Source organism: Syngnathus floridae, chromosome 16, assembly GCF_059516105.1.
Source record: "Syngnathus floridae isolate MCC-2025c chromosome 16, RoL_Sflo_1.0, whole genome shotgun sequence".
NCBI lineage: Eukaryota > Metazoa > Chordata > Actinopteri > Syngnathiformes > Syngnathidae > Syngnathus > Syngnathus floridae.
In genome coordinates, this window is record NC_142428.1 from 10,009,372 (window position 1) to 10,022,530 (window position 13,159).

Here is a 13,159-nt window from a genome sequence, read left to right on the forward strand (position 1 = left end):
GTTGTGCTCTCGTGACAGCAAACAACAACGAGAAACCACAGATGAATGCGAGAGTGAACGTCACTTTTTAGTGTACACAAAACGAAAACCAACGGCCATGAAGTGGAACTAATAACGGTTTTACATAGACAACTGTTTATACAAGCACTAAAACTGGTTTAGCACATAAAGATAAATGATGTGAGATAAGAGGAAAAACAGACTACAAGATTGAGAGCAGATGTTGACCCATTTTTGGAGATGCGTGTCAACGCTTGAATATGTTGTAAGACAAAAAATTGTTTAATCCATTTCCAAAAATACCACAACATTTTTTACTATCAGGAAATGTGTAAAAAATTTCATTCAAATTCATTATTTGGATGACAAACAAATTTAGTGTTTGAACTTCAACGTCAGTGATAAAAATTCAAATTGTTAATAATTCTGGCGTGGAACTGCCTCTAAATCTGCCACCCAACAAAAAAAAATCTAATTCACCAAATTGTTCCTTGCGCTATTTTCATGCCAGTTGAATTGAAGTTGAATTTTTTAAAACATAATTTTGGACGGTATCAAATAATTAAAAAAAAGCAGCAGATATGCAGAATGTACTTCCTGCGCCGGATGAAGAAGAAAGCTATTCGCCAGGGAAGACGAAGGTGAAGCAGAAGACGGAGACATCTGACAGGCAGTCGGCGCGAACCGCTGCCTCCATGTTGCCGAAGAGCGAGCAGCCCCTGTCGTTCGGGTTGTGAGCCTGGTCGCCCGTTGTCATGGCTATGGCGTTCTTCCTCAGCTGGTTGAACCTGCACATGATGCGCTGATGTTCGCGGCCACGCGGCACGCCGCGGAACGCCAACACGGCCATCAGGTGCCTCGAGCTAAGGTGGCACAAAAACAACGGCGATGAGTTTTTTTGCAGTATGGACAACACATGACGCCGTACCTGAAGTCCGGGTACTGGTTCAGTAGAGGCTGCAGGTGGTCTTTGATGTCGCCTTGGTTCTTCAGGCCCACAATGTCACTCAGGTGCTCCCCGACGTGGTCCAGCCAGTTCTCCTGCGAGCCCTGGAAAACGCCTTGAGTCTTGAATTGAATTTGTTTCTGAAAACAAACTTTGCCGTTCATGGAAACCGATGTAAACACAAACGAGTGCGTTCAGTTTTCGGAACTCGTGGTTGACGTTTCTGCTACGATGTAGGAGGACGCGTTACCATGCGGCGGAAGACGTCAGCGATCCGGCGGCACTGCGCTCGCATCTTTCCGGCCGCCTTGCCGTGCTTGCGCTTCTTGCACGAGTAGTTGTTCTTCATCAGCTGGCCCACATACTCCTTCAGCATGTGTAAGTGCACCGTGCTCGCCACTTCCTGCCGCAAAGACCCAAAGGGGACATGGGTTGGCGTCAGGTGCTCTGGGATGGCGGCGCTACCTGGCGGTGCGGTGGACGCAGGGCCTCGCAGTGACGCGCCAGAAGTTCAGCCCGGGCGTGCAGGGCGTCAAAGTCGTCGTCGTTGGTCAGCCACTTCCTCGTCATCATCCTGCGCAGGTACGGCTGCAACACAAAACTTGGCTCAATTAGGACGCCAAAATGTCTTTGGAAACGAGCATCACTTTCTGGGTACACAGATACCAAGTACCGATACCATTGGCACGTCACTTCATGCAAGGACAAGGTTCCATTGACGAGAACATGCACAAACGACATCAAAACAAACGCTGACATTTATGACAACGCAAGCGTTCCCTACCACAAGGAGCGTGGTTTTTTTTTCCTTTCCTGAGTGTCATCATGAGTGTGGTCTGTGTAAATATTGTCACCATGTGAGTTGGTCAAAATGCTCGCAAGGTGCGAAGAAGGAAGCAGAAGTCATAAATTGAGAAATGCTCATCGTGGGAATTTACCAGGTATTTTTTTTCCCAGCACACTTCCACTTTTTTTCCCTTCAACTATTAACAGTTGTTAACCGCTGGGCTTTTTCTAAACGAGCGCTTGACTCCTTTCTTCTTGGTGGATCTCAAACATGAACGGCGAAAAGTCAAAGCGGCTGCGATCGCTCTCGTCTCAGCCGACGACTCCCACAATCGGAACTTAAGAGGACATGTGGGACACTGAGCAGACCCCTCCTCGGGCCACTCTGAGCAGACCCCTCCTCGATCCATCTTTTGAGACAAGAAAAGGACTTTTCATGATGATGTCCTACTTGAACTAAAATTAAATAAAAGGTACTTTTATTTCGTGAGTCTTAACACGTTGACCTACTACGCGACAGTTGGTGCGACTTGGAAATGCCATCTCCCATTTGAATCAACATTTTTTTTGAAGAGTGGTCAAAAGAAATAAAAATCAAGGACTAAAACTGCTTTTGCACCTTGACGTCCTCCTTGAAATGCTGCTGGAGGCCGTCCTGGAGGGCTTGCAGGAGCCACGTGACTTCCTCGCCCATTGCCGCCACCCCATTCGGGTTGGAGCCCGCGTAGCATTCCTCCATGTGGCACCTGACAAACACGTCCAAACATGTCGACAAGTGTCAGGCAGGCGCTCTGAAAAATTGCAGACCCGCAACAGTCATGTGACTTACTGTAAGGCCTGGAAGCTGTTGATGTAGACAACTTGGTATTCGCTCCACAGCGACAGCGACAAGCAGCGCCGCGAAAACTCGCCGTGGAACCTGCACATGAGCGGTGGTTCGCCTTTCATGCTTGAACACGCAAAATTCCCACAGTTTTGAACGCAACACACGACATTGGAGTTACCTTGTAAGGACTTTTTGTTTTTTTTCAAACAAAAGGCATTCTTATATTTATGACTTTTTGAAAATGATCAAAGATTGTTTTGTTGCTTACAAAAACACAAAAAAAAAAACCACGAGTTTCAAATGAATATCTATAAAATACACCATACTGCAAAAACAAAGTGAAATCTCAAACTATAATTGTGATGACTGAGAAAATCTCGGATGACTTTGCAGCTGCAGTGCAAGAGACTCCGCCATATTTTAGTATCTGTTCTATTTTGAAATGATTGTTTTTGACTGACTTCATGTCCAATTGTGTTACTATTTATGCACATTTTGCATCAGCTGAAGTTGTTTTTCCAAAAGTGACTTGAACTGAAGGTCACGTCTTTTTGCTACCTACCAAGGCTTTCTGAAGTTGCATCACCACCCACCCACTCATCATTTCTTCTTTTTCTTCTGCTGCTTTTGAAAGATTTGCTCAACAATTTGCCAATACACACTTCCACTTTGCTCGGGTAAACAAAATACGGCACCTCTTGGGGAAATCCTTCAGCTCTGCCAGACAGGAAGCGATCACGTCTCCTTCCAGCTCTGCGTCCACGTGTCCCGCATTCACAACGTTTCCTCGTACTTTCTGCACACACGTGAACAGGACGGCCTGAGTTTGCTGCTCTCTGCTGGCTATAGAAGCGCATTGCTGCCTTGCCAGAAAAAGAAACAAAAACATGGCCAATTTCATGGAATAACGTGAGGTTTACATTGTAACATCATGTTAAAACCGATTAATTATGATAATATGAAATATAAAAATCTATATAAAAATATTTGGCTAATATCGGTCAATTAAACCGTCCAGCCAATTTAACACGCATTCACGTTAAAATATCACATTCATGTGTACATTTGCTGACTTTACATGACGTAAACAACCAAAAGCTTAAGAAAAAGCAAACGAGGTCAGGTTCCAAGCGTCGCTGTCCGACCGTGCAGATGTCCATGTGGAAGATGGACGAGAGGAAGCCGTCGTCATCCATGTCGGGATGCTTTCCGGTGCTCCACATCTCCTCGTTCTCCAGCTCCACCAAGCGGTCCAGAGTTGCTCTCAGGTCCTCCTGGAACAGTAAAGTAAGTTTGCAAGTGACAAAGGTCAAAGGCCACTCGATGACATCACGCACCTGGACAGTGCGGCAGAACTTGTCTCTGAGCGTCAGCAGCAAGTCGCCATCTGGGCGCAGGTCGACGTCAGCGAGGCTCATCTCGGGCTCCAGGGCGGGACTTCCCATCATTGTCCGACTGTCGAGGGGTGACAAGCGCAGCGTTAGCAACGTTAGGAGGACGCGAGAAGACACGCCGGCCATAATGTCCAGCCGCTTGCATCACCTGCAATTATTTTGAGCCTTTTGCCCCCAACGTGCAGTCCAAGCACGCTTGGAAGTCTGCTGGCGGGAATACCGCCAGGCCAGCTGCTGCTTCTTCTTTGTTTGAAAATGTTGCCTGCGCTCTGACATCAACTCTCTTCCATAATTTTGTCTGTCCACTTATTTTATGAGCATGGAAATATTTTTACGTTACTAAACACAGTGGAGAATAATTCAAGGTTATTCTACCAGATGATTCTACCTAATGAAACCACTAAAACTAAAAATTGAAAATTTGTTCTGTTGAATAAAACGGAAAATGCTTTTAAAAAACGTTTTGTAAATCTAACTAAAACTAATTCCAACATAATTCTTTGGCACTAGGATACCGCGAGATGGCGGCAAAGCACTTTTGTCTGAACCCGCTACATTAATTCTTTGTTAAAGTCCTGGCAACAAGATGTCAAATTCGTACAGTGTCGCCTTGAGATAAGAGTCCCTTGACGTTAAAGCTTTTAAAGATACGACCCATTGCTTGCGTATTTTTTTAGCTAGCAGTGCATTTTACTATGCGGCCAAATAGAGACCAGGCGATGTTCCTGACCTGCGGTAGCGGTGCACAATCCAGTCCAACAGGGCGTAGAGGTCCTTGAGCTCCACGGCGCGGCCCTCCAACGTGCCGAGGTGCCGCTTGACGGCGGTGTGGTAGGCGCGCACGTAGGTGGCGAAGACCTGGAAGCTGGGCGGGTAGGACCAGCGCAGCTCGCACTTGACCTTCTCCAGATCCTCCAGCAGCGCCTTGCCCAGAAGGCCAAGGTGGACCGCCAGCCATGAGGCGTTGCTGCCCGGAGGAGGGAGGCACAGACAACAGCAACGGCGGAATTAAATCCAAAGTGCAGGAGTGAATGAGTCTTTGCTGCATTTTGATTTGCGCTGCTCCTTTTGGCCAGCAGAGGACAGTATAAAACACGCAGAATCAAATAAAATGAGTTGTTTTATTTGATTGCCAACAAACCTGTGGTTGGTCGGTTCCGGGTGGACGCCCTCCACCTTGTCTCGGGCGCCCTGGTCCACCGCCTCCCTCCAGGCGTCCATCCAGCTCCCCTGCAGACCGCCGGGTTCCTGGGCCCGCTTGTCCTCCTCCTGGATGATGCGGGCCACGTGGACCAAGAGCCCCTTGTTCCTGGCGGGGAGCGAGACGGAGGTGCGCACAATGGAGGCCAGCTTCAGGCGGAGGTCGGTGTACAGAAGGCTCAGGTCCTTCTCTTTCTTAGCCAGCTCGACGGGAGAGTTCTCTAGGCCAAGACGCTCCTGCTGAAACTCTGCCCGCAGAGCCAGCAGGTGGAGGTGCGCCTCCTCCAGGACCTCCATTTCGATTAGCTTGCTGATCTGCATTACTGCAGGCAAAGAGTGATTGTTGTGACGGGGATATTTCCCACTGTCCTTGAACGCGGCGCACAAGCACTTTTCCAAACTCACCCGAGAGAGGAACGGGCGGCAGTTCAGGCAGCGTGTATGTCTCCTCCATCTCCTCGCATGTTTCCTCCTCCTCTTCCTCATTTTCTTCCTTGGCCACGGCCTCCTCCCGGACGGCGAGGAAGGCGTCCTGTCGCTTGTCCTTCTTGGAGCTGAATCTCAGGCTGCGACTAATGGATGCGCCCTTCTTCAGGAGAGAATCCAGTCGGGCCATGCTCGGTTCTGAAGATAGGAGGCATCAAAACAGGATTGGACAACCTGGTGTTTTCAGGGAAGCAACCTAAACATTTCACAAGAAGGCTAGAAGATCAGGTGTCCAAAGCAGATACGCGAGCCACTAGGCACCACGCTGACACATACAGGACTCATTTTGTCACGGGCTTGAGATGCTCACCTGTCCTTGAACGCATCACAGCTTTGCTTTTCTGCGGCTGGTCGTCGTCATCCTCTTTGGTCTGGAAGAGCGCCGCCGCGCTCCTCAGCGGCGACGTGACGCCTGACAAAACTGTAACAGAGCCAGCCACCAGTCAGCGCATGTCCTTCGAGTGACCTGCTCAGGAATGCGCCCATGAGGGCCTGTGAAAAACCTCAGCCAACCTCACCACTCACCAGGAGAATGCAGCGCTCGGACTGGCGTGGGGGGTGACTGGTTCTTGGACCCCCTGGACCCTGGTGTGAGAGGACTTTTCTCGGCTGCCAGCCGGATGCTGTTGCGGAAGGTCTCCAGCACCCCCGGTGTCTTTTTAGAGCCGTCGGCGTCATGGTACTGGACTTGGGAGCCGGGCTCCATCATCGACATCGCGACTGGATATGGAAGGGAAGGTGGTGTACAGAACTTTTGACATCAAGTTCCACCCCCAAAGTAATTCACTCTCCAATCACTGCGATAATGAGCAAGTTAATTGAGCTACTTTTGCTTCAGTGTAGTCAAAGTTAATTTAACATACAACTTGCAAAGTTGCCCAACACTCAACTTTTTATGTTTACACAAAACATGGCGACCCGTCCTGTCAACATGGCTGTGGGAAGGCGCAGCATTGTCTTACTTGCAGAACTCGTTTTATACCCTGCTCAATCAATTAATATTAAATAAAGTTTGTATAATGATTTATCTCCTTCAAATTAGACACCTATACAGTATTTCAAATTCTGCGTTTTTTTTTAATCAAACTTAATTTTTAGGGGACAAGGAAACAGATTTTTTTTTGAACCTTTTTGTTTTACTTCAACAAGCGTGCAAAAAGTCACGATAAGATGGGGGGGGGGGGATGCGTATTTTCAATACACTTAAAACATAATTTCAGTTTGCTAAAATTTATAATTAGTACAGCATGTCCTTTAATTCCTCCACAACACGAAAATTAACAAGGTAGTCAGCCTCGATGAACCGTGATCAAATGAGAATTGAATGCCTTTTACATTCGTTGGGTGAAATCAACAACTGAAAACGGAGCAAATGTCGGATCTCGTCTACAAACAAGTGCAACAAAACGGCCTTCACGCTTACCTGTTCGGCTCAGGTAGAAGAACGGCACCTTTGTCCTGCTACTTTCATTTTGTCGACATGCCAGCGAGAGAAAGACGTCGTATTTCACAATCCATGCATAAGGTTTGCGGGGAAAACGAAAGAGAACAGGAATGACAATGGAGCATGCCAAAGTAGTGCCAAAGATCACCTTCGTTCCTCCAGTTAATTATTACAATCGCGCGTGCGCACGCGCCTGAGCACTCAGCGCGTTAAAGTCACTCTCGTGTGCTGTAATTCATCTGAAAGAATTCTCACTTGGCACTTTTTTCCATCTTTCCATACTACGGAAGCAAGGGTCTGTTTTGCCTTCATGTGCCCTCGGAAATCTCATCGTCACAAATCTAGTAAACTCTTAATCCAGGTCAAATTGCACCCCTCATTGTGTTTGGGGGCACATGTGATTTAGTATGTTCTTGAATGTTGTCAAGGGATTTTGTTTTGAGAGCGGACCGCAGTCCAGTTAAGCAGAAGTCACACGAAACTTCTGCTCTTGAATGTTACTTCAGCCCAAGCAAACGGGTCGGGAAGGGATGCCATGACGGAAATGTTCCACCAGAGAGAGGGAGGCACACTGTCGAGCTCGGTCATGATGTCACCGACATAATCCCTTGAGACATTAATTCCATATATAATGGGAGTCGCGGATGTCGACTTGCCTGTCTTGAGTGCCGACACCGTGAGTTCAATTCCCGCGTGTTCGATTTGACCGTGTGAATGTGCGTGCGTGTGACCAAAAAAAATCCAGTTAAATAAACCAAACCTTTCTCAATTATTTACAAGAATCATGTTAAATGATGATATTAATATTGACATATTTATTTATTATAATGACTCCGTCGAAGGTTGAATCATTAACAATGAGAATAATTATAATATCATAATAATCTGTTTGTTAATGGGTTGTTGCCTGTGAACTCCTGGTGCTTAATTTGTACTGAACTTCATATTAAGAATTTTCAAATAAATCTGGTAACCAGCAAAGGTTGAATCGAGGCACCTTAACTCTTTCGTTTGTTTTTGTTTCCAAACATGATTTAGGGCCTAAATTTTAGGCAATCATGCTAGCAGGCTAACATTTTGCACTTGTTTTGAACAGCAGGAAAAATGTGACTTCACACATCCCACACCACAGGACAATCGCCACGGATCAGCTTTTATTTAATTGGACCTTTGAGGACATTGACGGGAGACGGGGATCCGGGCTAAAAACCCTTTTGATTACCGGTATGTCTGCAAGCGCATCGAATGCACAATCGTTAAGCCTCATCTTACAGAGACATGTTGTCCATTTCCGTTGTTTGCTATGGAGGACATTTTGTTTTCAGCGGTTTGACTGTCGGGGAAGGCATCATCTTCATCATCATCATCGTCATCATCATCATCACCATGATGAAGTGTGAAGATGAGCCGAGGAGGCAACAAAGAGGAGGTCTCATTCGGGTGACCCTCGGCGTGCCAAGCGTCAACGGCGCCGCAGACAGGAAATGAAAGAAAAGAGAAGAAGAGAAAATGCGTCACCTTGCCACCTCGCCGGCTCCTTCAATCCATTGTCCTCCTCACCATCCCAATCATCCACATTGTGCTCACAAGCAACAAATGAAACTGATCTCAGACATGCGTCAGCATTTTCATGTATGCTTTTCCAAATAGTTTGGCCCCTTCCAGAGTTGGTTGACTGCATACTTCATCTTGCCGAAGGTACACATGAGCTGTCACTCCAAATTTCTTTGATGATTATTTGTATTATTCATGTACTACTGGGTTGGTGCCGCTGTTTTGCTTAGCAGCAATTGTGACCAGCCATGGGGGATTGTCTGTGGAAGAAACATCAAAGACACCTTTGGATGCGTTTACATGGGGACGATCACATAACACACATACACACACACACACACACACACACGCGCACACACACGCATGCACACGCACACACACGCACGCACGCACACACACGCACGCACACACACACACACTTATGCGTACACTCATGAAAGGGTGAAGAGGTGCTTTCAAGGGATTTGCTCTTTCTTTTGCCTACTGAAGGTTAATTGAGCTTGTACAAATGAAAAAGGCTCGTTGAGGATTTGTGTGTGTGTGGGGGGGGCAAGCCAGTGGGGGCTGTGATTGGTCTATTGGAAGTGCTCCTTCCTCTTTGCTTCCTAAAATAACCCTCATAAACACGAATACACACGCACCTCGATTGCCCCTCTCATGTTAAAGCGGCTATCTCAGCAGCGAGCGAGACAGCCAGTCGGAGCGACATGCACACACGCACACACAAACAGGCCTCCCCCTCAGCAAAGCAATGTCAAAACATATTTACGCTCTCCTCCTCCATCAAATATTGCTTTCATCACTCATCTCTTGGCCATCGTAGTCAAATGTTCAAGATGCCACAGAGGCCACACCCGCACAACCCTCCAGTCCCCACCTACAGAGCCAGCCCATGCAAAATTGATCACGGTGACATTTACGATGATTCCTGGGCGAAGTTCCTGCAGGCCGGAGCGATATTCGCCAGCAACACAAACAAGAACTTCCTCATCTGATTAACAACGATTACTCATTTTTTGCGCATACTTCGAGGAAGCGCTGCAAGACAAGACGGTCTTTTTTGCAGGCGCCTTGAAACGGGGACAGGCTTTGGCGGCGCCTCCTAACTGGGACTCCACTATAGTTAATTTTGCTGCGTGCGTGCTGACACGTACTGGGTTGCACGCTAAATCGAGTGCCACAAAAATATTTAAAGGCGAAAGACATTTTTTTGTGATGGTGAACTTCTTCGAGAAACAGTGTCTACTGATATTTTTTAAATCCCGGTTTGTGACACTGTTGGTAGTTTAAGATGCCCTAGGTCAAACTGACCCAGAAACGTTCCTGAAAAATGAATATAAAGGTAAGATGAGACGTAAACGTTTATTGGGAATTTCTAGCTCACTCCTCTTAATTGCAGGTCAAATTGGCCTATGTAAGAGATTTGTTTTAGCAACAAACAACTTTTTAAGCAACACATGTTACACATGTGTCTCTGACACTTTTTGCTAATGAAAAAAATACTCTGGTTGAATTGACCCAGGATCATTGTTGCTCTTCCTGAGAAATGAATTAAACAAATCAGTAAAGAATGTGACCCAAACAAGATTTGCCGACATTTTCTGGCACATTGGGAAACTGGAAAATGTACTGGGTCAATTTGACCCATACATATTATTGCTGTTCCAGAGAAACTAACTGAATGAAGGGCTATGCCAAGGTATCAAAAAAAATGATTCTTGGAATTTTCATTGTTTCTTTGGGGAAGTTAAACATCAGCAGACCAGGCAGGTTGAGGGTCGGCAGTCAAAGAGGCGAGCGGAACGCAAGAAGACTTGAAAGAGTCGTTTGAAGCCACCGGCAGCGGCAAGCGGAGATAAAAGTGGCTGGCATGGCGCACTTTGACGTCCTCATCATCGTCATCGCTTTGACATCTTCATCAAACCTCCATGGTGAACTCACTTGGTCTTTTCACGCAGGGTTTCCACAAAAATGGGCGCTAAGTAAATCAGAAAGTGGAATTTTGAGACAACCAAAATTTCCATCCTACTTTTCGGCACACTCATCTCGGTTAGCATGTGACATTTGCAAGGTAATTGACAGTGGTCGCATGCCCTCATCTTCTCAGGAGCGACCTCAACACTGCTTTTGAGTTCATGATCAGACACTTTCAAGCCATCAAATGTAAACAAGCCAAATTCCACAACAGTTTATTTAATTATTATTTTTTTCAAGAAAAAAAGCAAAACAACAGTCTCAAAGTCAAATTTTCTCCTCCAAAATACAAAATGATGAAACTATTATGCAACATGAGACATTATTACTTCAATCGATCTCCTATAATGATTATATTCGCACGTAACAAGAAAGACCTTTCAGTTTTCAACATAATGATTATGTATCATGTAAGAGCTTTCACCTTAAAAGAAATCCTAAGTGATTGTTCTCATCCTTTCACGGGAATAGAACGGCAAAACTGATTATGTTATTATGTATCATGAAAGACCTTTCACTTGACAATAATTATAACAATAATATTGATAATTTTATTTTGGTATGGCGCCATTGTGAGTGGTAGCCCCCCAGCAGTGTTCTCTCTTTTCCACTTTATTTCCTTCTTTTCTCCTTTTTCTTTCTTTCTATTTGTCCATTCGGCGATGCCGGTGCCTTCCACCCCACCTCGGCGTGTGCAGATCGCTTCGGATCGGATATTTTTTTTCCCCTGGGAGCCAGGATGGCTGCGCACATCGGTCAGGAACGGCGTGACTCTATGACGGCCATCCTGCTCATGCGGTCAGTGCTGACCGGTCCCTCGCCTTGGCCTCGTAGCCGCGACTCCTGTGGGAAGTCCGCTCCATCGTGCTCGTCGGAACCAAGGCCCTTCGCCGTGCCTGCCCCATGGTGACCATCTGCACGTGCCCCAACTGTGTGCCCAGGATGCTGCTCACACGTTTGCCTGTTCTGTGATGTTTTACCGATTCATGACCATGATTCATATTATCTATATGAAATCTATTGGGCGCCGTTGAACTTGACTGCCCTTACTCTCACGTCTCGTCCCCAGCCGTTCCACTATGTGTCTGTTGTCATGGTTTCTGTCTGTGTGCTTGCCCCTCCCCTCCTGTGTGCCCATGATTAGTTTGATTATTCTCACCTGCCTCTTGTTACCTGTCGTGTTTTTAAGTCCTGCCCCTCACACCCTGTCGGCTCATTGTTAATGTCTTCATGTCTTTTTGTTTCACGTCTTTGTCGGTCTGTCCTGTTGTTGGTTTTGTTAGTAAGTTATGTCAGTTTATCGAGTCTGTTTGTTTTCTTCAATAAACCCTGGTCCAAGCTGCACTTAGTCGCCCTGCTCCATCCGTTCCGTGACACTTACACGTGTTTATGGACCCCGTGGAGGATATTTTGTGTGTTTTGGGTTAGGGTTAAGGTTAGGGTTATTGAGGGGGCTGGTTGGCCGCTGTTACTTTTTTCCTTTGTCTTGTTGCTTTGCTTTGATGGCTTTTATCTTTTGCACTTATTGGCATTCTTTGTGGCGTCGTTGTGTGGCAGCCTTATAGGAGCCTATTGAGTTGTCTTTTATATACCCGCTTTGTGGTATGAATGCTGCTGGGGCCTGAATTTCCCCACCCCCCGGAACCAATAAAGTTTCAATAAAGTTTCAATCAAACATTTTACCTCTCTATGACTGGAAATATTAGCACAAACATAGCACAGTCCAAATGTCCATTGAGGGTCTGACTGACTCGCAAGCAGCGCGAAGGTAGTTTAGCATTTCATTCCTCGTTGGTAAAAACACCTCTGAAGCCAATATGTTGCCCTCTGCAGGATTGGCGTGTCAGGTGAACCATTCAAAATAATCTGTGAATGATGATTTTTTAAATTTTGCATTACGACAAAAAAGATTCCCGCAGATATGAAATTTTCAAGGAACTAATGTTACTAGTTCAGGGGAATGTTGAAAAACTTCTGGGAATGTTCGACCCCTTTGCAAGTCTCGGAGTCTCAAGCTCTCTATAAAGACACTCTTCTAGTCTTTGTGTGCATGTGCTGTGTCTAAGTACGTTTCTATTGGACGTCTCATGCGTCCGTCCACACATGGACTAGTGAGTCAGCGTTACCAAAGAGGTTTCGTTTTAGTTGGAGGTGTGCACCTTCACCTCTTCACTCGATCCACTTTGGACCTCATCTGGAAGAACAAAAAGCTAGTTTAGGAATTTGGTTTTGTTCAGTGCCCCAAGGCTGGTAGTTTGGGATTTTTTAAGTTTGCAACAAAGTCATTGCCTTGACTGGCTCTCAACCCCTCCCTCCCTTGGCCTGCACTTGGTCTCATCTCCTTAAATTCTTAGTCCTGAGAAAGTTTCGGTCTTGTATTGATCTCAACCCTTCCTTGTCCTAGTATTGACTTAGATCCCCAAATCTTGTTTAGGACTTGGTTTCAACCTGCTTGGTTCTTGGTTTTGACTCGGTCTCAACTCTACAAAAGCTCCCCGCTAGTCTCAAATGCTTAAAATTTCTCGATTTAGTCTCAAGCGCTGAGTCTT

The 13,159-nt window shown here is 46.2% G+C and overlaps 1 protein-coding gene and 2 long non-coding RNA genes across 3 annotated transcripts; 2 read left to right on the forward strand and 1 right to left on the reverse strand.

Moving 5' to 3' along the window:
* Nucleotides 1–49: 49 nt before the first annotated feature.
* exoc3l4 (exocyst complex component 3-like 4) lies at nt 50–7,375 on the reverse strand. The gene is made up of 15 exons (XM_088356561.1): nt 7,062–7,375; nt 6,164–6,358; nt 5,949–6,059; nt 5,558–5,776; nt 5,094–5,475; nt 4,683–4,919; nt 3,896–4,013; nt 3,704–3,832; nt 3,254–3,354; nt 2,562–2,651; nt 2,352–2,478; nt 1,412–1,534; nt 1,197–1,349; nt 929–1,050; nt 50–863 (listed from the first exon to the last, which is right to left on the reverse strand). The coding sequence occupies exons 2-15, from the start codon at nt 6,351–6,353 to the stop codon at nt 620–622; spliced, it is 2,346 nt and encodes a 781-aa protein (XP_088212687.1). The 5' UTR covers nt 6,354–6,358; nt 7,062–7,375; the 3' UTR covers nt 50–619.
* On the forward strand, nt 1,710–2,339 carry LOC148385635 (uncharacterized). The gene is made up of 2 exons (XR_015853172.1): nt 1,710–1,887; nt 2,019–2,339. It is a non-coding gene; the product is annotated as an uncharacterized LOC148385635 (long non-coding RNA).
* Nucleotides 7,376–7,538: 163 nt separating the features above from the next.
* LOC148385636 (uncharacterized) lies at nt 7,539–10,490 on the forward strand. The gene is made up of 4 exons (XR_015853171.1): nt 7,539–7,758; nt 8,179–8,306; nt 8,392–9,978; nt 10,384–10,490. It is a non-coding gene; the product is annotated as an uncharacterized LOC148385636 (long non-coding RNA).
* The last annotated feature ends 2,669 nt before the right edge of the window (nt 10,491–13,159 follow it).